Below are 20,312 nucleotides of genomic sequence, written 5' to 3' on the forward strand. Positions count from 1 at the left end.
GGGTACGGTCTGCTTCTCTCCTGGTGACGGCTCGCCTTGTTAGTGACCTGTCAATCAAAGGTAGCCACGCCCCAAATCATACGATTCTTTATCTCCTATTTTCTTCTAAATTGGGCCATTATTTACACTATTAATATATAAAAAATACACAGAATTACCAAAAAAAGACACAAAATTATTTTTTTTAAAAGACACAAAATGACCCAAAAAAATGACAGAAAAAAGAATTACCAAAAATGACACAAAATGACTAAAAAAAGACACAATTATTAACAAAAGACACACAATTACCAAAAAAGACACAAAATTACCAAAAGAGACACAAAATTACTAAAAAAAAAAGACACAATTATTTAAAAAGACAGACAATTATTTAAAAAGACACAAAATTACCAAAAAAAAAGACACAAAATTACCAAAAGAAAGTAATTAAAGGGACCTTCCACACACAACACGGTAAAGTGGCATTCATATAAAACTCACATTAAACTTTCATATCAAGGTGGGGGCCACAAAATATCGTCACGAGGGCCACAATTGGCCCACGGGCCGTGAGTTTGAGACCCCTGCCTTAAGGTCTGATGAATGTCCCCCAATGCTAATTATTCTCTTCAGATGTGAACCGGTCGTTACTGACAAGTACTGATTTAATCTCTTTATAATTGAGGCCAATATAAAACTAGCATTAAGCTTCATTGTTGTCGCCCATCAGTTTATTGACCTCAGTGAAATAATTCTGCAAGATTCACTTTTTTTCCCCCTCTCCCATTGGAAATAAACTCCTCCATGTCCTTTTTTTATCACAAAAAAATCGACTGCTTTCAACAAAAGTCCACCAGCCTGAAGGCATTACACTCAGAGAAATTATAAACCCAGCTACGGCAAAGAGAGGACAGAAATAAATGACATGTTTTAATATATTTAATTCACTAGACACCAAGGAAATAAAATCCGTCTGGTGTTTAAGCTGTTGTAATGTCACAGAAACTGTACTGAGGTCTATTTTCTGATTATTCTGAGTGAATGAAATGCAATTGGAAAGCGGTTGAGTCATCAAACATTTAGTCTATTGATATCAGAAAGCTGCCGTTTGGTAGCACTTCTTACTGAAAGCCATATATATTTATATATTTATATATTTATACCAGTGAATACGCTTATCAAATAACAAGCACAACACTTATTTTGACATGGGAAAACGCTAATGCATTCACTAAAATGCGGCTTTGTGAATAATGGAAAATATGCACTGATACTAATAAGATTTCCGGTTGTTTTGGGTTTTTTTTTTTGTTCATTCATATTCTAAAGTATGCTCCCGGCTCCGGGGAGCCCGTTAAGGTTATTGTAGTTGAAGGGATCCCAGAAGCCCAGATATAATTCTGCAGCTTTGCATCAGGTCCTTGCAGTGATTTCAGGCTTTAAACACTGCGCTCCATGGAGTGATATGCTCAGGGGAGCACGACTGAATATGTCACAGCAGTCAATTAAGGCCAGCAGGGGAAAAAAGTTTTAAAAAATCACAGAAATAGCTCTAAAAGTAATGTGGAGCAGAGGAGGAGACACTGTGGAGGAAGTGATATTCATAGCTGTTACAAGGGGAACACAGCCTCCAAATACCAAGAACCGTAGCTTGTAACTTCAGGGGATATCCAAAATTAAAAAAAATTAAAAAGCTGCAAATTTACTAGATTAAAGTGGCAAATCTACAAGAAAAAAAGTCGCAGATTTAAGAGATTTAAAGTGGCAAATCTGCATGAAAAAAATCACAGATTCACCACTTTAAATCTCATAAATCTGCACATTTTTTCTCGTAGATTTGTCACTTTAATCTCGGAAATTTATTTCTCAAAATATTTCCCCCCTCCCCCGGGTCCGTATGTTTTTTTTTTACACATTCTGGCAGTATGTAATATCCTCCAATATTCTCTAGGGTTGGAATTTGGAATTTGCAAGTATTTCTGACTTTCTACAAACTCTGACTTTACTGCACACTTATCAGCCTATGGATGAGCTTTCCACCTGCACTGTTACCTCAGACTACATCAGGCTCGGTTCACACAACTATATGTAAACTGATATTTAACTTTCACTCTGCACTTTAGTCTAATCTGAGACAAATTGGACCAATCAGGGAGTGGAGACGATAGCACAACTTGCTGCATCTTGCAAAATCTGGAACTTTTAAACAAGCAAATAAAACATGAGCATGGCAAATCTGACTTGTTTCCAGGCTAAATAATGTTTGCACATTCACAGATTCTGAATTTTTCAATGAGGGAGAAGGAGTGGATGTATTTTTTTATTATTATTATTATATGATTTTTTTTTATATATAAATAGAGCTTTTCCTCACTGTGCCCTTGTCATGTGAGATTTGTTTTTTAGTTTATACATTTAAAAAACATTTCAAAAAATTTTAAAAATATATATTTTTGTTGTTTGTTTTTTTTGTAAAAAAAAAAAAAAAAAAAGAAATGCTGAGATATAGGCTCATGTGAAGCGTTGGGTTGACTTTCCTTAATTTCAATACAAAATAAAACGATTCACTTAATGCGATTCAAAACATTTGGTTTTCTAAGTGTGTATTCTAGTGCGTTAGTGCAGTTGGAAAACTGTTTACACTCCGCCTCCTAACCCTCTAAAAACATAATTCACAGAAATTAAATAGCCACCTGCCATCCAAATACAAATAAAATAAGTGTCTTTAAATTCCTTTAGTTTTAAACTATAAGTTGGCTCCATATGTTGTTTCTTTTCCTTATTAATAATACTTTCTTTTATAAATAAAAATACGATAATTAACTTTTAACAAGTTTACATACACTGAAAAAAAAGATTGTTTTGGCCCTGTAATTATTATTTCAATCATCTACATACATTCTACAAAGAAATACGAATTCAGTGCTTTTACTTTGAAATATCAGTTTTTCATGTAGTGCATTACTTAGTGATTGTTTGTTATTATGTGTCCTCAGTTTTGTATGTAAATTGAATCATTCGTTCCAAGTAATATTTCAGTGAATCTGCAATTTACTTGTGTATTTTCATAAAAAATAAGTGGTTATATTAAATAAACATTACTTAGAAACAGCCTGAGTAAAGATTACAAACACTGTGTAATTTCTAATTATATTTAAGTGTTCAATATGGCTCCAACACCTCCAGATTGGCAACAAGTGACATGAAGAACTGTCAGTCATCCGTCAGAAATAAACTCTCTCCCATGCAAAGAGCTTTCTAAACCTTTCCAGACTAAAACAAGACAGAAATAAACAGTGGGTGGAGATTGTGATAAAGCTCGTGTTGTATTTATGACGTTCTGTTAATGTGTCTTTTATTGTGCGTGCACTAATCCGCCTGCAGGCATTAAAGGGTTTTCAATCACTGACAATCACACTTTGATCAGAGCTTTAAATGTTCCTATTTGTATTCTGAAGCTCCTGTGTGACTCCCTGATCCCCAACCTGTCAGTCCTGGTTTTTATTTTGTGTGTTTTATTCTGCGTAGCCTGCAAACCCAGAGGGAAGTTAGAGAGCAGCAGGGCTTTGCAGACCCATAAGCCTCGGTCTGATCCCTGACATATACAGACACAGACTCCCAGCCATCTGGCCAGATGAGACACATTCTCTCTGTTTGACTCTGGATCGTGACTCAACATGACTCCACACACACACAGCTTCCTCTAGCTCTGAGGGTTTTGTCATCTATCTCAAGGGTTTGCAGAGAGCACTGCTGGTCACAGATAGTGACCTAGCCTGCAGCTACGCAGCCTCTCTCAAAGCTACAGACTCCAAACTCAAGGCCTCGGTTTCCGCCCGCAGGTTTTTCATCACGGACAGAAGGTCAGAGAGCCGAGAGAAAGAGCGAAGAGACTCGAGATAATTGGGAGAGAAGGAATACGTTAGATTAAACTGGATGAGATAATTGGAAGATAGAGAGCAGAAAACACTGTGTGACTTTTGAAAGAGTGTTAGGCTCTTTTATAGGGCTTTTATAGTTGTTTTGTAAAGGAGGTTTTGAACAAACTGTAACTACACATCTACACACAAGGACCGACTTTTTAATGTGGCGTTACAGGATCATCTAAAAAAATTATTTCAATTATTTCAAAAAAGTGAAACTTGTATATTATATAAATTCATTACACGTAGAGTGAAATATTTCAAGCCTTTTTTTTCTGATTTTGACTTTTTTTTCGTGACTTCGACTTTTTTTCTGATTTTGACTTTTTTTCGTGACTTTTTTTCATTGTAACCCTTTATTGGGCAAAGAACCGTATTTGGTAACTTCAGCGGATATCCAAAATAAAAAATAAAAATATTTCGAGAAAAAAATTGCAAATTTACTAGATTAAAGTGGCAAATCTACAAGAAAAAAAAGTTGCAGATTTAAGAGATTTAAAGTGGCAAATATGCGCGAAAAAAGTCACAGATTTACGAGAAAAAAAGATTTTTTTCTCGCAGATTCACCACTTTAATCTAGTAAATTTGCAACTTTTTTCTCAAAATATTACCACTTCCCCGGGTACGTATGTTTTTTTTTTACACATTCTGGCAGTATGAAATATCCTCCAATATTCTCTAGAGTTTAAATTTGGAATTTGCAAGTATTTCAATGAGCAATTAGCGGATATCCAAAATAAAAAAATAAAAATATTTCGAGAAACAAGTTGCAACTTTACTAGATTAAAGTGGCAAATCTACAAGAAAAAAAGTTGCAGATTTAAGAGATTTAAAGTCGCAGATCTGTGTGAAAAAAGTCACAGATTTACGAGAAAAAAACGTTTTTTTCTCGCAGATTCACCACTTTAAATCTCATAAATCTTTTGCAGAGAGCACTGCTGGTCACAGATAGTGACCTAGCCTGCAGCTACGCAGCCTCTCTCAAAGCTACAGACTCCAAACTCAAGGCCTCGGTTTCCGCCCGCAGGTTTTTCATCGCGGACAGAAGGTCAGAGAGCCGAGAGAAAGAGTGAAGAGACTCGAGATAATTGGGAGAGAAGGAATACGTTAGATTAAACTGGATGAGATAATTGGAAGATAGAGAGCAGAAAACACTGTGTGACTTTTGAAAGAGTGTTAGGCTCTTTTATAGGGCTTTTATAGTCGTTTATAAAGGAGCTTTTGAACAAACTGTAACTACACATCTACACACAAGGACCTGCTTTTTAATGTGGCGTTACAGGATCATCTAAAAAAATTATTTCAATTATTTCAAAAAAGTGAAACTTGTATATTATATAGATTCATTACACGTAGAGTGAAATATTTCAAGCCTTTTTTTTCTCATTTTGACTTTTTTTTCGTGACTTCGACTTTTTTTCCTGACATCTAATTTTTTTTCTCATTTTTACTTTTTTCCGTGATTTCTACTTTTTTTCTGATTTTGACTTTTTTTCGTGACTTTTTTTCATTGTAACCCTTTATTGGGCAAAGAACCGTATTTGGTAACTTCAGCGGATATCTAAAATAAAAAATAAAAATATTTCGAGAAAAAAATTGCAAATTTACTAGATTAAAGTGGCAAATCTACAAGAAAAAAAGTTGTAGATTTAAGAGATGTAAAGTGGCAAATATGCGCGAAAAAAGTCACAGATTTACGAGAAAAAAAGCTTTTTTTCTCGCAGATTCACCACTTTAATCTAGTAAATTTGCAACTTTTTTCTCAAAATATTACCCCTTCCCCGGGTCCGTATGTTTTTTTTTTACACATTCTGGCTGTATGAAATATCCTCCAATATTCTCTAGAGTTTAAATTTGGAATTTGCAAGTATTTCAATGAGCAATTAGCGGATATCCAAAATAAAAAATAAAAATATTTCGAGAAACAAGTTGCAACTTTACTAGATTAAAGTGGCAAATCTACAAGAAAAAAAGTTGCAGATTTAAGAGATTTAAAGTCGCAGATCTGTGTGAAAAAAGTCACAGATTTACGAGAAAAAAAGATTTTTTTCTCGCAGATTCACCACTTTAAATCTCATAAATCTTTTGCAGAGAGCACTGCTGGTCACAGATAGTGACCTAGCCTGCAGCTACGCAGCCTCTCTCAAAGCTACAGACTCCAAACTCAAGGCCTCGGTTTCCGCCCGCAGGTTTTTCATCACGGACTGAAGGTCAGAGAGCCGAGAGAAAGAGTGAAGAGACTCGAGATAATTGGGAGAGAAGGAATAAGTTAGATTAAACTGAATGAGATAATTGGGAGATAGAGAGCAGAAAACACTGTGTGACTTTTGAAATAGTGTTAGGCTCTTTTATAGGGCTTTTATAGTCGTTTATAAAGGAGCTTTTGAACAAACTGTAACTACAAATCTACACACAAGGACCGACTTTTTAATGTGGTGTTACAGGATCATCTAAAAAAATGAGAATGTCGTGAAAAAGTTCAATATTTTTTGTCGATTATTTTTTAAAAGTGAAACTTGTGTATTATATAGATTCATTACACAAAGAGTGAAATATTTCAAGCCTGTTATTCTCATTTTTAATTTTTTTTGCGTGACTTCTACTTTTTTTTCTCATTTTGACTTTTTTTCGTGACTTCTTATTTTCCCATTTTGATTTTTTTTTGTGATTTCTACTTTTTTTTCTCATTTTGACTTTTTTCGTGACTTCGACTTTTTTTCGTGACTTCGACTTTTTTTTCGTGACTTCGACTTTTTTTCATGACTACGACTTTTTTTTCATGACTTCAACTTTTTTTTCATGACCTCGACTCTTTTTTTTCTCATTTTGCCTTGTTTTGTGACTTCGACTTTTTTTATCGTGACTTAAACTTAAAATCTTGGTCCTAGTTCTTTCTATACGGACGCAATAAAAAACGGGACCTTTGAACTAAAAATATGTTCCTCAGGGCCGAAAACACCATCTCAGGACTCAAAGAACCGCGGGCCGAGCCAACCAGCCCTTTCTGAACAGGGCTGGTTTCTGTTTTTAACGGCCACTGCACGAGTCTGCTGTAATGTTAATGATTCATATCTTTAATGCGATCATTAATGAAACTACACGACTCCCCAGGGCACCATCTCATGATAAAACATGAATCGATAGATATTTGCACCTCTGCACTTCCACTTTCTGAATTCTTTATGCAGCAGGAACCAGATAATCTCACTCAGTCTTCATATCAATTCCTCCCTCATCTCGCAGCTCATGAGTATCTAATAACTTCAAAATTGAAGCACCGACTCTGGCCGTCATCCATCTTCTTCAAGTCGAGTCTTTTTCCCAGCATTCTTATGATAATAACGCCCATACTGCTTCCCACACATGCAGATAACTTGCCTTTCCCTCCTGGCAGCCGCCTCACCCTGTGCGTTGAAAATAGCTGAGGCTAGAACACAACTTGTGTAACATTGATTTGAAATTCAATCTAGACAGCTACCTCGGGGCCCTGGGCCGATTCTTAGATCCCTCTCCGATATACCACTGCTGGAGGAAGCGAAGAAGCGTGGAGGAGAAAAAAAAATAGGAATCAGCACACACACAGTCAGGAATACACACACAAAATATAAATATATATATACACACTCGTAGTACGTTGCTGTTTGCTGATATCAACACAAGCACGTACACGCAGCCTTGACAATCTTCTCTTCTCTCTGATACTTGTGCATGTAGAGCTGCTGACAGACAAGCACCCTCTGACACAAATCACCAAGCTGAAGAGGTTTTATTGCACAATCTTTCATGCGGTGCTCCATCCTTCCACCTGTCTGTCACCTTGAGAGCTGTTGTGAGTACTCTACAAGGTGCCATTTACCCAAGAGTGTCCTGAATATATCACACTAATCACTTGCTTTTCTCCAAAACCCTCAAATGCAAAAAAAAGAAAAAAGAAAAGGACTCTCAGCAGACTATTCCAAAGTAGAAAAGGCTTACTGTAGTGTAGTGCAGGGGTCTCAAACTCAAATTACCTGGAGGCCGCTGGAGGCAGTATCAAAATGATTAAAAAAGACACAAAATTACTTTAAAAAAAGACACAAAATGACAAAAAAGACACAAAATGACCAGAAAATACACAGAATTACCAAAAAAGACTCAAAATTATTTTTAAAAAAGACACAAAATGACACAAAAAGACACAAAATGACCAAAAAAAGACGCAAATTGACAGAAAAAAACCTAAATTACTTAAAAAAGAAACAAAATGACCAAAAAAAGACACATAAATACCAAAAAATACACATAATTATTTAAAAAAGACACAAAATTATTTTAAAAAGACACCAAATTATTTAAAAAAGACACCAAATTATTAAAAAATTACACAAAATTACTAAAAAACACATAATTATTAAAAAAAAAGACACAAAATTATTTAAAAAGACACAAAATTACCAAAAAAGACACAAAATTACTAAAAAAAAAAGACACAAAATTATTTTAAAAAATACACAAAATTACCAAAAAAGTAATTAAAGGGACCTTCCACACACAACACGGTAAACTGCCATTCATATAAAACTCACATTAAACTTTCATATCAAGGTGGGGGCCACAAAATATCGTCAAGAGGGCCACAGTTGGCCCGCGGGCCGCAAGTTTGAGACCCATGCTGTAGTGCATCTCCTTTCACAGTGTCAATAAAGAGATGATATATACTTTGGTTCAATCTGTTTTGTAAACATGAATGGTGAGTGAGAGGGACACAGTGAAGGACTGAGAGGAAGGAAAAGGAGCAGCAGAGAATCTGCTGGATGCTGCAGATGTAATTGGTGTTAAGTCGGGTCAGGGTGGCGAGAGGGAATTTCATTCAGCTGCACGGTGACCAAACCAGATTGGAAAATCAAAGCAGGTTAGAAAAAACTAAGCAGGGTTTAATATTATTGAATCTCCTCTTGTGTTTCTTTTTTTCCTATGTGGGAAACTAGATTTATTGGAACCATAAGCTGCATGCAGATGTGTTCTTATTAATGTGTTTGTGGGAAAGACAGAGAAAAAAGTCAATGCATGTTCTAAATTTAATTTAAAAAAATACTGATTAGAGCTCAAAAGGTTTAGAAATACATTAGTCAGGAATCGGAGCTAAATAAAGGGGACACGCCGGACAAAAGCATACATTTTTTTCCACATGCTCTCTATCACTATAGGTTTCAGTTTTTGGTAGGAGCCACTTCATCAAGATTGCGGATCGGAGATGGCACCCATATAAAATCAATGAGAACTAATACATCTTCCAAGCCACTCAGAAGGTCAATCTGGGTGTCAAAATCTACATTTTCTGGGTCCAGGAATCATTTAAAGCTATTGATAATATCACTAGATGATTATTTGATCAAATAGATATGTTCATTTTCACCCAGACTGGTAGGTCTTCAAGTGCTGCAGCAGGGAATCTTGAGTTGAAAATGTTTTGAATCTCTGTTCATGGGAGAGTATGGATTAGCTGCCATGTACACTGCTCAAAAAAAATCAATGGAACGCTTTAATCTCATGTCAGATCTTGTATATACATTTTCCCAACAGAAAATGTGGATTTTGATACCAAGATTGACCTTCTAAGTGTCTTTGAAGATATATTGTTTCTCATAGGCTTTATATGGCTAATAAAGTTATTGGTAGCTCTGGTGACTTTGGGTTGTGCCCAAAAATGTCCTGGTTTATTTTTGCAAAAGGCTAAAAATACAGGTACATCTCAAAAAATTAGAATATTGTGAAAAAGTTCAATATTTTTTGTCACTTACAGTATTTCAGAAAGTGAAGTTTGTATATTATATAGATTTATTACACATAGAGTGAAATATTTCAAGCCTGTTTTTCTTTTAATTTTGATGATTCTGGCTCAGAGATAATGAAAACACAAAACTCAGTGTCTCAGAAAATTAGAATATTACATAAGATCAATTTAAAAAGGATATTTTAAACACAAATGTCAGGCTTCTGAAAAGTCTGTTCATTTCTCTCCATCAATACTTGGTTGGGCTCCTTTTGAATCATGAATTAGTGCATTAATACTTGGTGGCATGGAGGAGATCAGCCTACAGCACCATGTTGCTTTTATAGCAGCCTTCAGCTAATCTGGTGTCTCTCAGCTTCCTCTCATAGACTCCTATGGGGTCCAGGTCAGCCTGCATTGTTTGTCTTCAACATTTAAAGGTTCAAGCTCTTTTCATTTGTGCAACATGTACAACTGTTGCAGGTGCTTTTACACAATTTTAACAGCAAAGAACTCCCCATGTTGTCTTAGCCACCCACCCACACACACACACACACACACACACACACACACACACACACACACACACACACACACACACACACACACACACACACAGGACAGAGGCCAGACAGAGACAAAGAGGCTGTCAGTGGGGGGCTGAAATCTGCTGTGGATTACCAATAGATGACAGATCTCCCATGCTCCCTCTTTGTCCTCTCTGCCTCAGTCGTTCTCTATGTTGGACCAGTAGCAGGATGCCGTTACAGCAGTGGCTCAGTGGGAGTGTGTGTGTGCTGTGTGTGCTGTGTGTGTGTGTGTGTGTGTGTGTGTGTGTGTGCTGTGTGTTTGTTTACACACCTTAAGTCAGCATGAATATTTCATCCCAAAATGTTTCGGGGAAGAAGCTCTAACACGTTGATTTTCTCTTACTGGGTTTGTCTCTGCTGCCCTCTCTCTGTCACCAGCATGTATCATCATAGGTGTGTGTGTGTGTGTGTGTGTGTGTGTGTGTTCTTGTACTTCCTACATAGTGGGGACCAGGACACGTTTTTAAGCAACAAAGTGAGGACATTTTTGCAAAGTGAGGATATTACGGCCCGTCCTCACTTCTTTAAAGGCTTTTTTGAGATTTCAGACTTTGTTTTAAGGGTTAAAGGTTACAATTAGGTTGATGTTTAAAAAAAGATAATTAATTGACTAACTGAAACTGTATTGTGTGGTTACAAAACTGACTAAAACCAACTAAAATTATAGTGAAAATGTCCTTCGTTTTCATCTTTGCCAACTTTTTTCATACATAATGAAGGTGGATCAGACAAAGGAAATAAAGGCAAAATTTACTGTGAGCTCTTTTAATCTCCCACCCAACAAATACCCCATTACAAAAAACTAAAACTAATAAAAACTAAACTAAAACTAAAGCATCGCAAAAAAATAAATACTAAACTAAAACTAGCAAACTCAAAAACTGGTTGAATCCAAAACTATTATAACCTTGCAAGGGAATTCACTGTTCCAATGAGGGTCCTCACAAAGATAGATGTACAAGAATGTGTGTGTGTGTGTGAGAGAGAGAGACAGAGAAAGAGAGAGGGACAGACTGAAAGAAAGAGAGAAATAAAAGTGTGTATGTAGAGTCTGGGCCACAGCTGCTGTTGTCCTCCTCCCTCTCCCATCCCTCTAATATAACCCTCCACTGTGCAGGTCTAAGCTCATGAAAGAGCATTAAAACTGCCGAGTCAGCACCAACTGAGTCCACATAGGCAAGCAGTTCAGCTTCATCACTTCACACACACACACACACACACACACACACACACACACACGCTCCTGAAGATTCTGCTGAACTGCGTACAGCACGTTTGTTGGAGCCTAATCACACTCTACTTCAGATAAATGGCCTTTTATTATCAAGGACACCCACTCATAACAGGTGTGTGTGTGTGTGTGTGTGTGTGTGTGTGTGTGTGTGTGTGTGTGTGTGTGCTTGTGCAAAACCGAGGGGGGGAAATTATGTGTTTGGGATTTTTTTTTTCATTTTGAGTGTACATATGTATGTGTGTGAATGTGTGTGTGTGTGTGTGTGTGTGTGTGTGTGTGTGTGTGTGTGTGTGTGTGTGTGCATAACTGAGAGGTGAAATTATTTGTTTGGGATCTTTTTTTTCATATTGAGTGTGCATGTGAGTGTGTGTGTGTGTGTGTGTGTGTGTGTGTGTGTGTGTGTGTGTTCCTGTTCTTCCTACATAGTGAGGACCGGAACACAATTTTAACCAACAGAGTGAGGACATTTTTGTGAAGTGGGGTGAAGTGTAGGGTAAGGGGCTAGGGAATTCACTATTCCAATGAGGGTCCTCACAAAGATAGAAGTACAAGAATGTGTGTGTGTGTGCATTATTATGTCTTTTCACATCACAAACCTGCTACTGCCTTACATTGAAGATTCTAAGCTTCCTCCCTGACAGGAAATTGCATTTTACATCTTGGTCACCATGGCAACCAAAGCCTATAATGCCTGTCAGTCAGGTTTACGTTACACATAGTCCAAAGTGGGGTAAAAAAAAAAAAAAAAAAAAGTCAAAGCAGGGAGAGGAAAGAAATCATATATGATGGAATAACTTGAACATAAAGACATTATTATAGCGACTGACTGAAGATCCTCAAGAGAGAAAAACAACCTTCAACTTTCACTCTTTCTTCCAAAGCCGTCATCTCTTATAATGTCAGCGTTCAAACTTTGCATCTCTGTGTGCCGTTGAGGCTGCACTGATTACCTGCCTGTGATAAGGTGCTTTGATAAAGGCATATTTGAGTGATAACAGAGTGCTGCACAGGCTTGTAAGGTCACCTTTTAAATCCAAGGGCCTCGCTCCCTTTTATTCCTCCCCCTCTTCATCTACAAAGTATCCTCTATCCTCTGGCCTGCACCTTGGAAATAAGAGCACCATTAGTCCCCTCGTCGCTCTCTGGGTGAGAAAGAAGGGATCACACAATAGCAACAATTGATTTATGGGTGAATGGCGGCTTCCTTGACATGTGGAAGAATAGCAGGAGAGGTTAGTTTCTGTTGTCAGTAGAAAGTGGGAGAGAAGAAGAGAAGGGGGAGGGAAAATAATGCACCCTGAAGTCCAAATCCAGACTAATGGAGAGGAGGAGGGGAGGAAAGATAACGCAGGGAGGAGTAGGAGGAGGTACAGTATGTATGAGTGTGTGTGTGTGTGTGCATGTACTGCAAAAAAGGTGTGTCTAAAAACCAGATAAAACACTAAATGTGAGGGAAATGATCTTGCTGCATGGACAGATAATTTACCTTGACAAGATTTCTTAAATTAAGATTATTAAATCTAGAAATAAGCATGTTGAACGCTTAAAATAAGGAATTAACTCTTAAAACAAGATCAGTTATCTAACACTTGAAAATCTAAATCTAAATTTCACAAAATGACAAAAATCTGGCAAAAAATGACCAAAACGGACACAAATTTTCCACAAAAAAACCCAGGTATAAAATGACAGAAAAATACACAAAATGACCAAAAATATAGGCATGAAATGACCTCCCCACACTGCAGAAAAAGGATGTCTAAAAATGAGATAAAAACAGTAAATCTGAGGGAAATGATCTTGCTGCATGGACAGATAATTTACCTTGACAAAATTTCTTAAATTAAGATTGTTAAATCTAGAAATAAGCATGTTGAACACTTAAAATAAGAAATTAACTCTTAAATCTTAACCTAAATTACACATAATGACAAAAATCTGGCATAAAATGACCAAAACGGACACAAATTTTCCACAAAAAAACCCAGGTATAAAATGACAGAAAAATACACAAAATGACCAAAAATATAGGCATAAAATGACCTCCCCACACTGCAAAAAAAGTATGTCTAAAAATGAGATAAAAACACTAAATCTGAGGGAAATGATCTTGCTGCATGGACCAATTATTTCACTTGACAAGTTTTCTTACATTAAGATTATAAAATCTAGAAATAAGCATGTTGAACACTTAAAATAAGAAATTAACTCTTAAAACAAGATAAATTATGTAACACTTTTAAATCTAAAGTCTTTTTTTTTATCTTGGCAAGAAACAAATAATCATCAGGTCACTCTGCTCGGGCCAGTTCATCACTGCTGGCAGCTTTAATTCATCTTGTTTTAAGAGTTAATTTCTTATTTTAAGCGTACATTTCTAGATTTTATAATCTTAATTTCAGAAATCACACAGAAATGTGTGTTTGCATCAAGGTTATTATAGTGAACGAAAACTAGAATTGAAAAAACATTTTTCGTTAACTGAAATAAAAACAAAAAAACAATAGTTTAAAAAAAAAAAAACAATAACTAACTGAAACTGTATTTTGTGGTTTCAAAACAAATTAAAACAAACTAAAATTATCATGAAAATGTCCTTCGTTTTTCTCTTTGGCAACTTTTTTCACACGTAAACCTTTTTGGTTGATATGAAATCTATTTCATCTATTTGGTTTTATGACTTAATAAACTTATTGGGGCTGAGATGGATCAGACAAAGGAAATAAAGGAAACATTTATTGGGACTTTTTTTTATCTGGAACCCAACAAATACCCCATTACAAAAAATAAAATAAATAAATACATTTTTAAAAAAAGAAAACAAAGCATTTTCCCAAAAAAAAAAAAAAAAACTAATAAAAACTAGCAAATTCACCTTAAAAACTCATTAAAACTAACTGAGCCTGGAATGCCCCTGCTTAGCCCGTTGCCCCCGCGACCCGGCCCCGGATAAGAGGACGAGAATGGATGGATGGATGGATGAATTTGAAAACAAAAAATCACAAGAAAATTAAAACTAAAACTACTGAAAAATCCAAAACTATTATAACCTTGATTTGCATGTGTGAGACAGAGAAAGTGTGAATGTGGAGTTTTCAGCAAGCAGACGGACAGGAAGACACAAAAAAAAGCTTCTAGCAGTTCCTGACTCAGATTCATGGCTTGTTTGGCTGGGATTCACATCTTCTGGGTGTGTGTGTGTGTGTGTGTGTGTGTGTGTGTGTGTGTGTGAGCAAGGATCCCGTCCAGCTTCCCTTCAGCAGCTTTGTCCATGTTGGCTTCGGTGTCCTCTGTCAGCTTCTGTCCCAGAAAGGGATGCAGACGCTCAGATGGCTCTCATCCAAAATCACATGGACCAAAAATATCTCAATTCAAAAGATGACATACTTAAAATTGAAAGAAAAAGATTATATATCTTGTCTGGCCTGGGAACATCTTAAAAAAATGTTGCTGGGGAGAATGGTATCTGTAATAGATCCAGACCCATAAATCAGTCGGCCAATATTAGCCTGTCTGAGATAAAACAATGCTGTATCTGTATCAGTCAAGTGGAAACAAATGGCTGAAAATTGAATGCAATTCCTCAATTGGCCACTTGAGGCGCACTCCAAAAGCGAGTCAGTCCCGTAGATGCATCATTTATAGTCTGTTGGTACATATTAGAGCATAATAGGGCCAGAAATGACATTTTTTGATGTCCAAAAAATGACTCGTTTTAAAAAAAGTCATACTATAGCAAGTCGATTTTTGTCAAAAATCTTCAAATTTAAAAATTCCTAAAAATGCTTGAAATGGGCCAATTATAGTCTGTTGATACATGTGGTAATATAGTTTGTCCAAAAATAACAACAACAATAAAACGTATTATGGGATGTCCAAAAATGACCCCATCAAAAAAAAGTCATACTAGCATGTTGATTTTTGTCAAAAATTGTCACATTTTTTAATTCCTAAAAATGCTTAAAATGGGCCAATTATAGTATGTTGATACATGTGGTAATATATTTTTCCCAAGAATAACAAAAAAATATATATATATATTATGTGATGTCCAAAAGTGACCCCCTCAAAAATGTCACATATGTTGATTTTTGTAAAAAATAGTCAAATTTTAAAATTTCTAAAAATGCTAGAAATGGCCCAATTATACTCTGTTGATACATGTGGTAATATAGTTTGTCCGAAAATAGCGGAGGAAAACAACATATTGTGGGATGTCCAAAAATGTCCCCATCAAAAAAAAAAGTCATACTATAGCAAGTCGATTTTCGTCAAAAATTATCAAATTTAAAAATTCCTAAAAATGCGCCAATTATAGTCTGTTGATTGATGCGGTAGTATAGTTTGTCCAAAAATAGCACAAAAAAACCCCACCATATTATGGGATGTCCAAAAATGACCCCTACTATGTCACATATTATATTATGTCGACTTTTGTCAGAAATTATCAAATCATAAAAATGCCTAGAAATGCTTAAACTGATCAATTATAGTTTAAATGTCCAACTTTACAGCAGATGCAGCGAATGCACCAATATGAAAACATTTTAAACATAAAACAGCGTCTCTACAGAATAATATGCATATCAGTCGATACATTGATATCCGTTTTTTTTGTTGTTTTTACTGGATATAATCCGCTATCATCCAGGCTCCAGTCACTCACTCCTGGCCTCAAATAAAGTATAGAATTATCTTACTGATATCTTTGTTACAATATAGTTTATAACATCCTTCCTGATGATTCAGATGTATGAATTCACATCATTCAGCCCTCAATTCCAACAGATCTATTTCAGTGCGGGGTGGATATAAATATAGAAATGTAAGGGCTTGTTATCCTGAAGTTTATTCATGTAACAAAGAAGAAGCGATCACATGGCCGTGAGTCAAAGGATCCTGCTGACGTGATCTTTAATGTTCCTTATCTGCTATCTTGCAGGCAGACCCGGGAGCAGGAAACCCCTCCAGACTTCTTCTACTTCTCAGACTTTGAGAGGCACAACGCTGAGATTGCAGCTTTCCACTTGGACAGGTGAGATCTTTTTTTTTTTGTTGTGCTGAGATTCCTTTATGTTTCAAATCATCCTCCACTGTCTGTTCCAGAGAGAACGACAGGTTGCACAACACTTCAACCTGTCTATAAACCGCTATAAGGTGCACCTTAATAGACTTAAACTGTGAAAATCTGAATGGGATTTAGTACACGAGGGATTAGATAACACAGTGAGCGCTGGGATCATCTGCTTTAACTTGCTGCTGAGTTTATTGATTTCCACGTGATCCTTTTACACCACAGACTTCAGCTGACAACGTAAAAAATAAAATAAAACCAGTGAGAAGAGTGATAGTTTGGGGTTGTGGGGGAGGATGATTAATGATTGCTCACAGCACACTTTCTGTCTCTGTTTGATGAGGTCAGCTACATGTGTCCATGTGGGCAAACCACTATATGTATCAACATTCTATAATGGGGCAGATTTTTTGCATTTTTTGGGCATACTAAAGTTTTTTTTAATTTTTGGATGTATTATACTATTATACTGGATTTTTCGAAAAATAAATTAAAACATTTTTGTCATACTATAGTATTTCTTTTTTTAATATTTTGAACAAACTATACTATTACAATGATCAAAGTACTATTCGAAAGCGTTTTTAGGCATTTTGGTCAAACTACTGTCTGACCGTTTTTTGACAGTTTTTTTGACATTTTTGACATTTTTTTCCACTTTTGGACATCCTATAATATGGTTTATATATATATATATATATATATTGTTGGACATGCTACACTATTATAATGGTCAACATGATATTCTAATGAGTTTTTAGGCATTTTGGGAAATTTTTCAACATATTATAGTATGTTGTTTTTCGGCATATTTGGACAAAGTATACTATTATATGTATCAACTTACTGTTCTAAAGCTTATATATATATATATATATATATATATATATATATATGTATATATATATATATGTATATATATATATATATATATATATATGTATATATATATATATACATACATATATATGTACACATATATTGCTTGACATTATATATATATATATATATATATACACATATATTATTGGACACACTACACTATTATAGTATCAACTTGCTTTCTTAGGCATTTTTTGGACAAACTACACTATGACAGTTTTTGGACCATTTTCAACATACCATACTATGGATTTTTTGCCTCAACTGACAACGTAAAAAAAAAAAAAACTTACAGTAAGAAGAGTGATAGTTTGGGGTTGTGGGGAGGATGATGAATGGCGTCCAGGTCGTCATGAGTCTGTTGAGGGCGTGGTAATTACTTCACACATGCTCACAGCACACTTTCTCTCTCTGTCTGTGCGATGAGGTCAGCTACATGTGTCTGCGTGGGCAGAAAGAGCCAAACAGGAAATCAGGGCCACGCCATTACCACTGGAACAAGGTTTTAGAGGCAGCGGGGGGGCTCTGGTACCCCCTGAAGAGCAGTTTGTTGTTGGGATAGCGTGCACCATGCAGCACTGCTGATGAATTATAGACGAGCTGTCTGACCACAGCAGCCTCTGGACTCCAGGGACAGATACTGCTGCTACTGTCTCACTTCATACTAAACAAGAATGCAGAGTAGGAGGATAAAACTTTCTTTAATATGCTTTTTTAACCCTCCTGTGGTCTTCGGGGCCTTTTTGACCCCAAATCATTTCAACATATGATCAATATAAGTTAACTTTCATAGAATTGCTTGAAATTCAGCATATTTGCCCCTCTGCATCCTTTATAGATAATATCAATTTCAACTTTTTACAAAAATGGGCTTAGACTGCTGCCCCCGCGACCCGGCCCCGGATAAGCGGACGAGAATGACATTAAACTGGTTTGAGGACATGTAGAAAAAAATATTACCAACTTATTTTGTACATTTGAATTGACCGATAATAATGAAAAAAATATGAAAAATGTATTTATACATGACATCCAAAAATGAACAATGCTTTCAAAATAAGTTTCACTAAAAATTGACCGAACCTATTCTGTGCATTAACATCAAGACATTATTTCACTATAACTATTGAAAAAAATATTCAGGTTTTATTACCTTTTTTTCCTCTTTAAATGAGGCCTAATTTTGCATGTTTGACTAAAATTGTATATCAATGTGTTGGTCATGAGTTAAAAGGTGAAAAAAAAAAAAGTTGGTAATACGTTTTTTCTACATGTCCTAAAACCAGTCTAATGTCTGGGGTCCTTTTTGACCCCAAATCATTTTCAACATATGATTAATAAAGGTTAACTTTCAAAGAATTGAAATTCTCAGCATATTTGCCCCTTTGTATCCTTTATATATAATATAAATTTCAACTTTCTTCATACATTTTAACGTGTTAGAAAAGACACAAAAAGACACAAAATGACCAAAAAAGACACAAAAAGACACAAAATGACCAAAAAAGACACAAAAAAGACACAAATAACCAAAAAAGACACAAAATAACTAAAAAAAGACACAACAGACACAAAATGACCTAAAAAGACAAAAAAGACACAAAATGACCAAAATAAGACACAAAATAACTATAAAAGACAACAACAGACACAAAATGACCAAAAAAGACACAAAAAAGACACAACTGACCAAAAAAAGACACAAAATGACAAAAAAGACACTAAATGACCAAAATAAGACACAAAATAATGAAAAAAAGACACAACAACAGACACAAAATGACCAAAAAACACAAAAAAGACACAAATAACCAAAAAAGACACAAAATAACTAAAATAGACACAACAGACACAAAATGACCAAAAAACACAAAAAATGACACAAAATGACCAAAATAAGACACAAAATAACTATAAAAGACAACAGACACAAAATGACAAAAAAAGACACAAATGACCAAAAAAAGACACAAAATGACAAAAAAAAACACTAAATGACCAAAATAAGACACAAAATGACGAAAAAAAGACACAACAACAGACACAAAATGACCAAAAAACACAAAAAAGACACAAATAACCAAAAAAGACACAAAATAACTAAAATAGACACAACAACAGACACAAAATGACCAAAAAAGACACAAAAAAGACACAAATGACCAAAAAAAGACACAAAATGACAAAAAAAGACACTAAATGACCAGAATAAGACACTAAATGACCAGAATAAGACACAAAATAACTAAAATGACACAACAATAGACACAAAATGACTTAAAAGACATGAAAAGACATGAAAAGGATTAAAAAATAGACAAAATAGCCCTATCAGACTCCATAGATTTAAGGGAAAACGCCGCGTCACTGCCTCCAGTAATGACTTCTGTACCTTACAGTCTTTTGTTCTACAGTATATCACGTCTGTTGTGAACTCCCTGTGACTCGGGGCTGTGTAACAGGCAGCGTGCACACAAATAGATGCTTGAGTGTGTTCTCTAATGCACACACACACATGCACACACACACACAGGTGCTCCTTTGTGATCAGCGGGCGGCGTGACGCTGCAGTCTGCAGCTCTGAATGATGTCCTCTGTCGGATAAAGTTTCTCCAACTCTGCTCCACTCAAGCGCTGCGTCTGTGTGTGCGACGGCTCCCAGGAGGCTTAGCTTCAGTCTCTAGCGGGTCAGGGTCATTCGGACAGAAAATGTACAGCGAGGCGCGGGATAAATAGAGGCTGAATAGGTTTAGTGTTCTGACATAAGAGCACAAGAAAAGAATGAGAAACAGGGGACAGGTGGAGAGTGAAATGAGACAAGAGTTTGAGACCGTTGAGTGTATAGAATTAACATATAGATATATAATCTACAAAT

At 35.7% G+C, this 20,312-nt stretch overlaps 1 protein-coding gene across 1 annotated transcript in view; it reads left to right on the top strand.

Moving 5' to 3' along the window:
* The window catches only part of fam20ca (FAM20C golgi associated secretory pathway kinase a), an 85,842-nt gene that overhangs the window by 56,889 nt on the left and 8,641 nt on the right, over positions 1-20,312 (top strand). The window contains exon 4 of the mRNA XM_059347515.1: positions 16,424-16,516. Within this exon, the coding sequence (XP_059203498.1) occupies positions 16,424-16,516 (93 nt within the window). The remainder of the gene's footprint in view (positions 1-16,423; positions 16,517-20,312) is intronic.

This window comes from Centropristis striata, chromosome 13 (genome assembly GCF_030273125.1).
Source record: "Centropristis striata isolate RG_2023a ecotype Rhode Island chromosome 13, C.striata_1.0, whole genome shotgun sequence".
Taxonomy (NCBI): Eukaryota; Metazoa; Chordata; class Actinopteri; order Perciformes; family Serranidae; genus Centropristis; species Centropristis striata.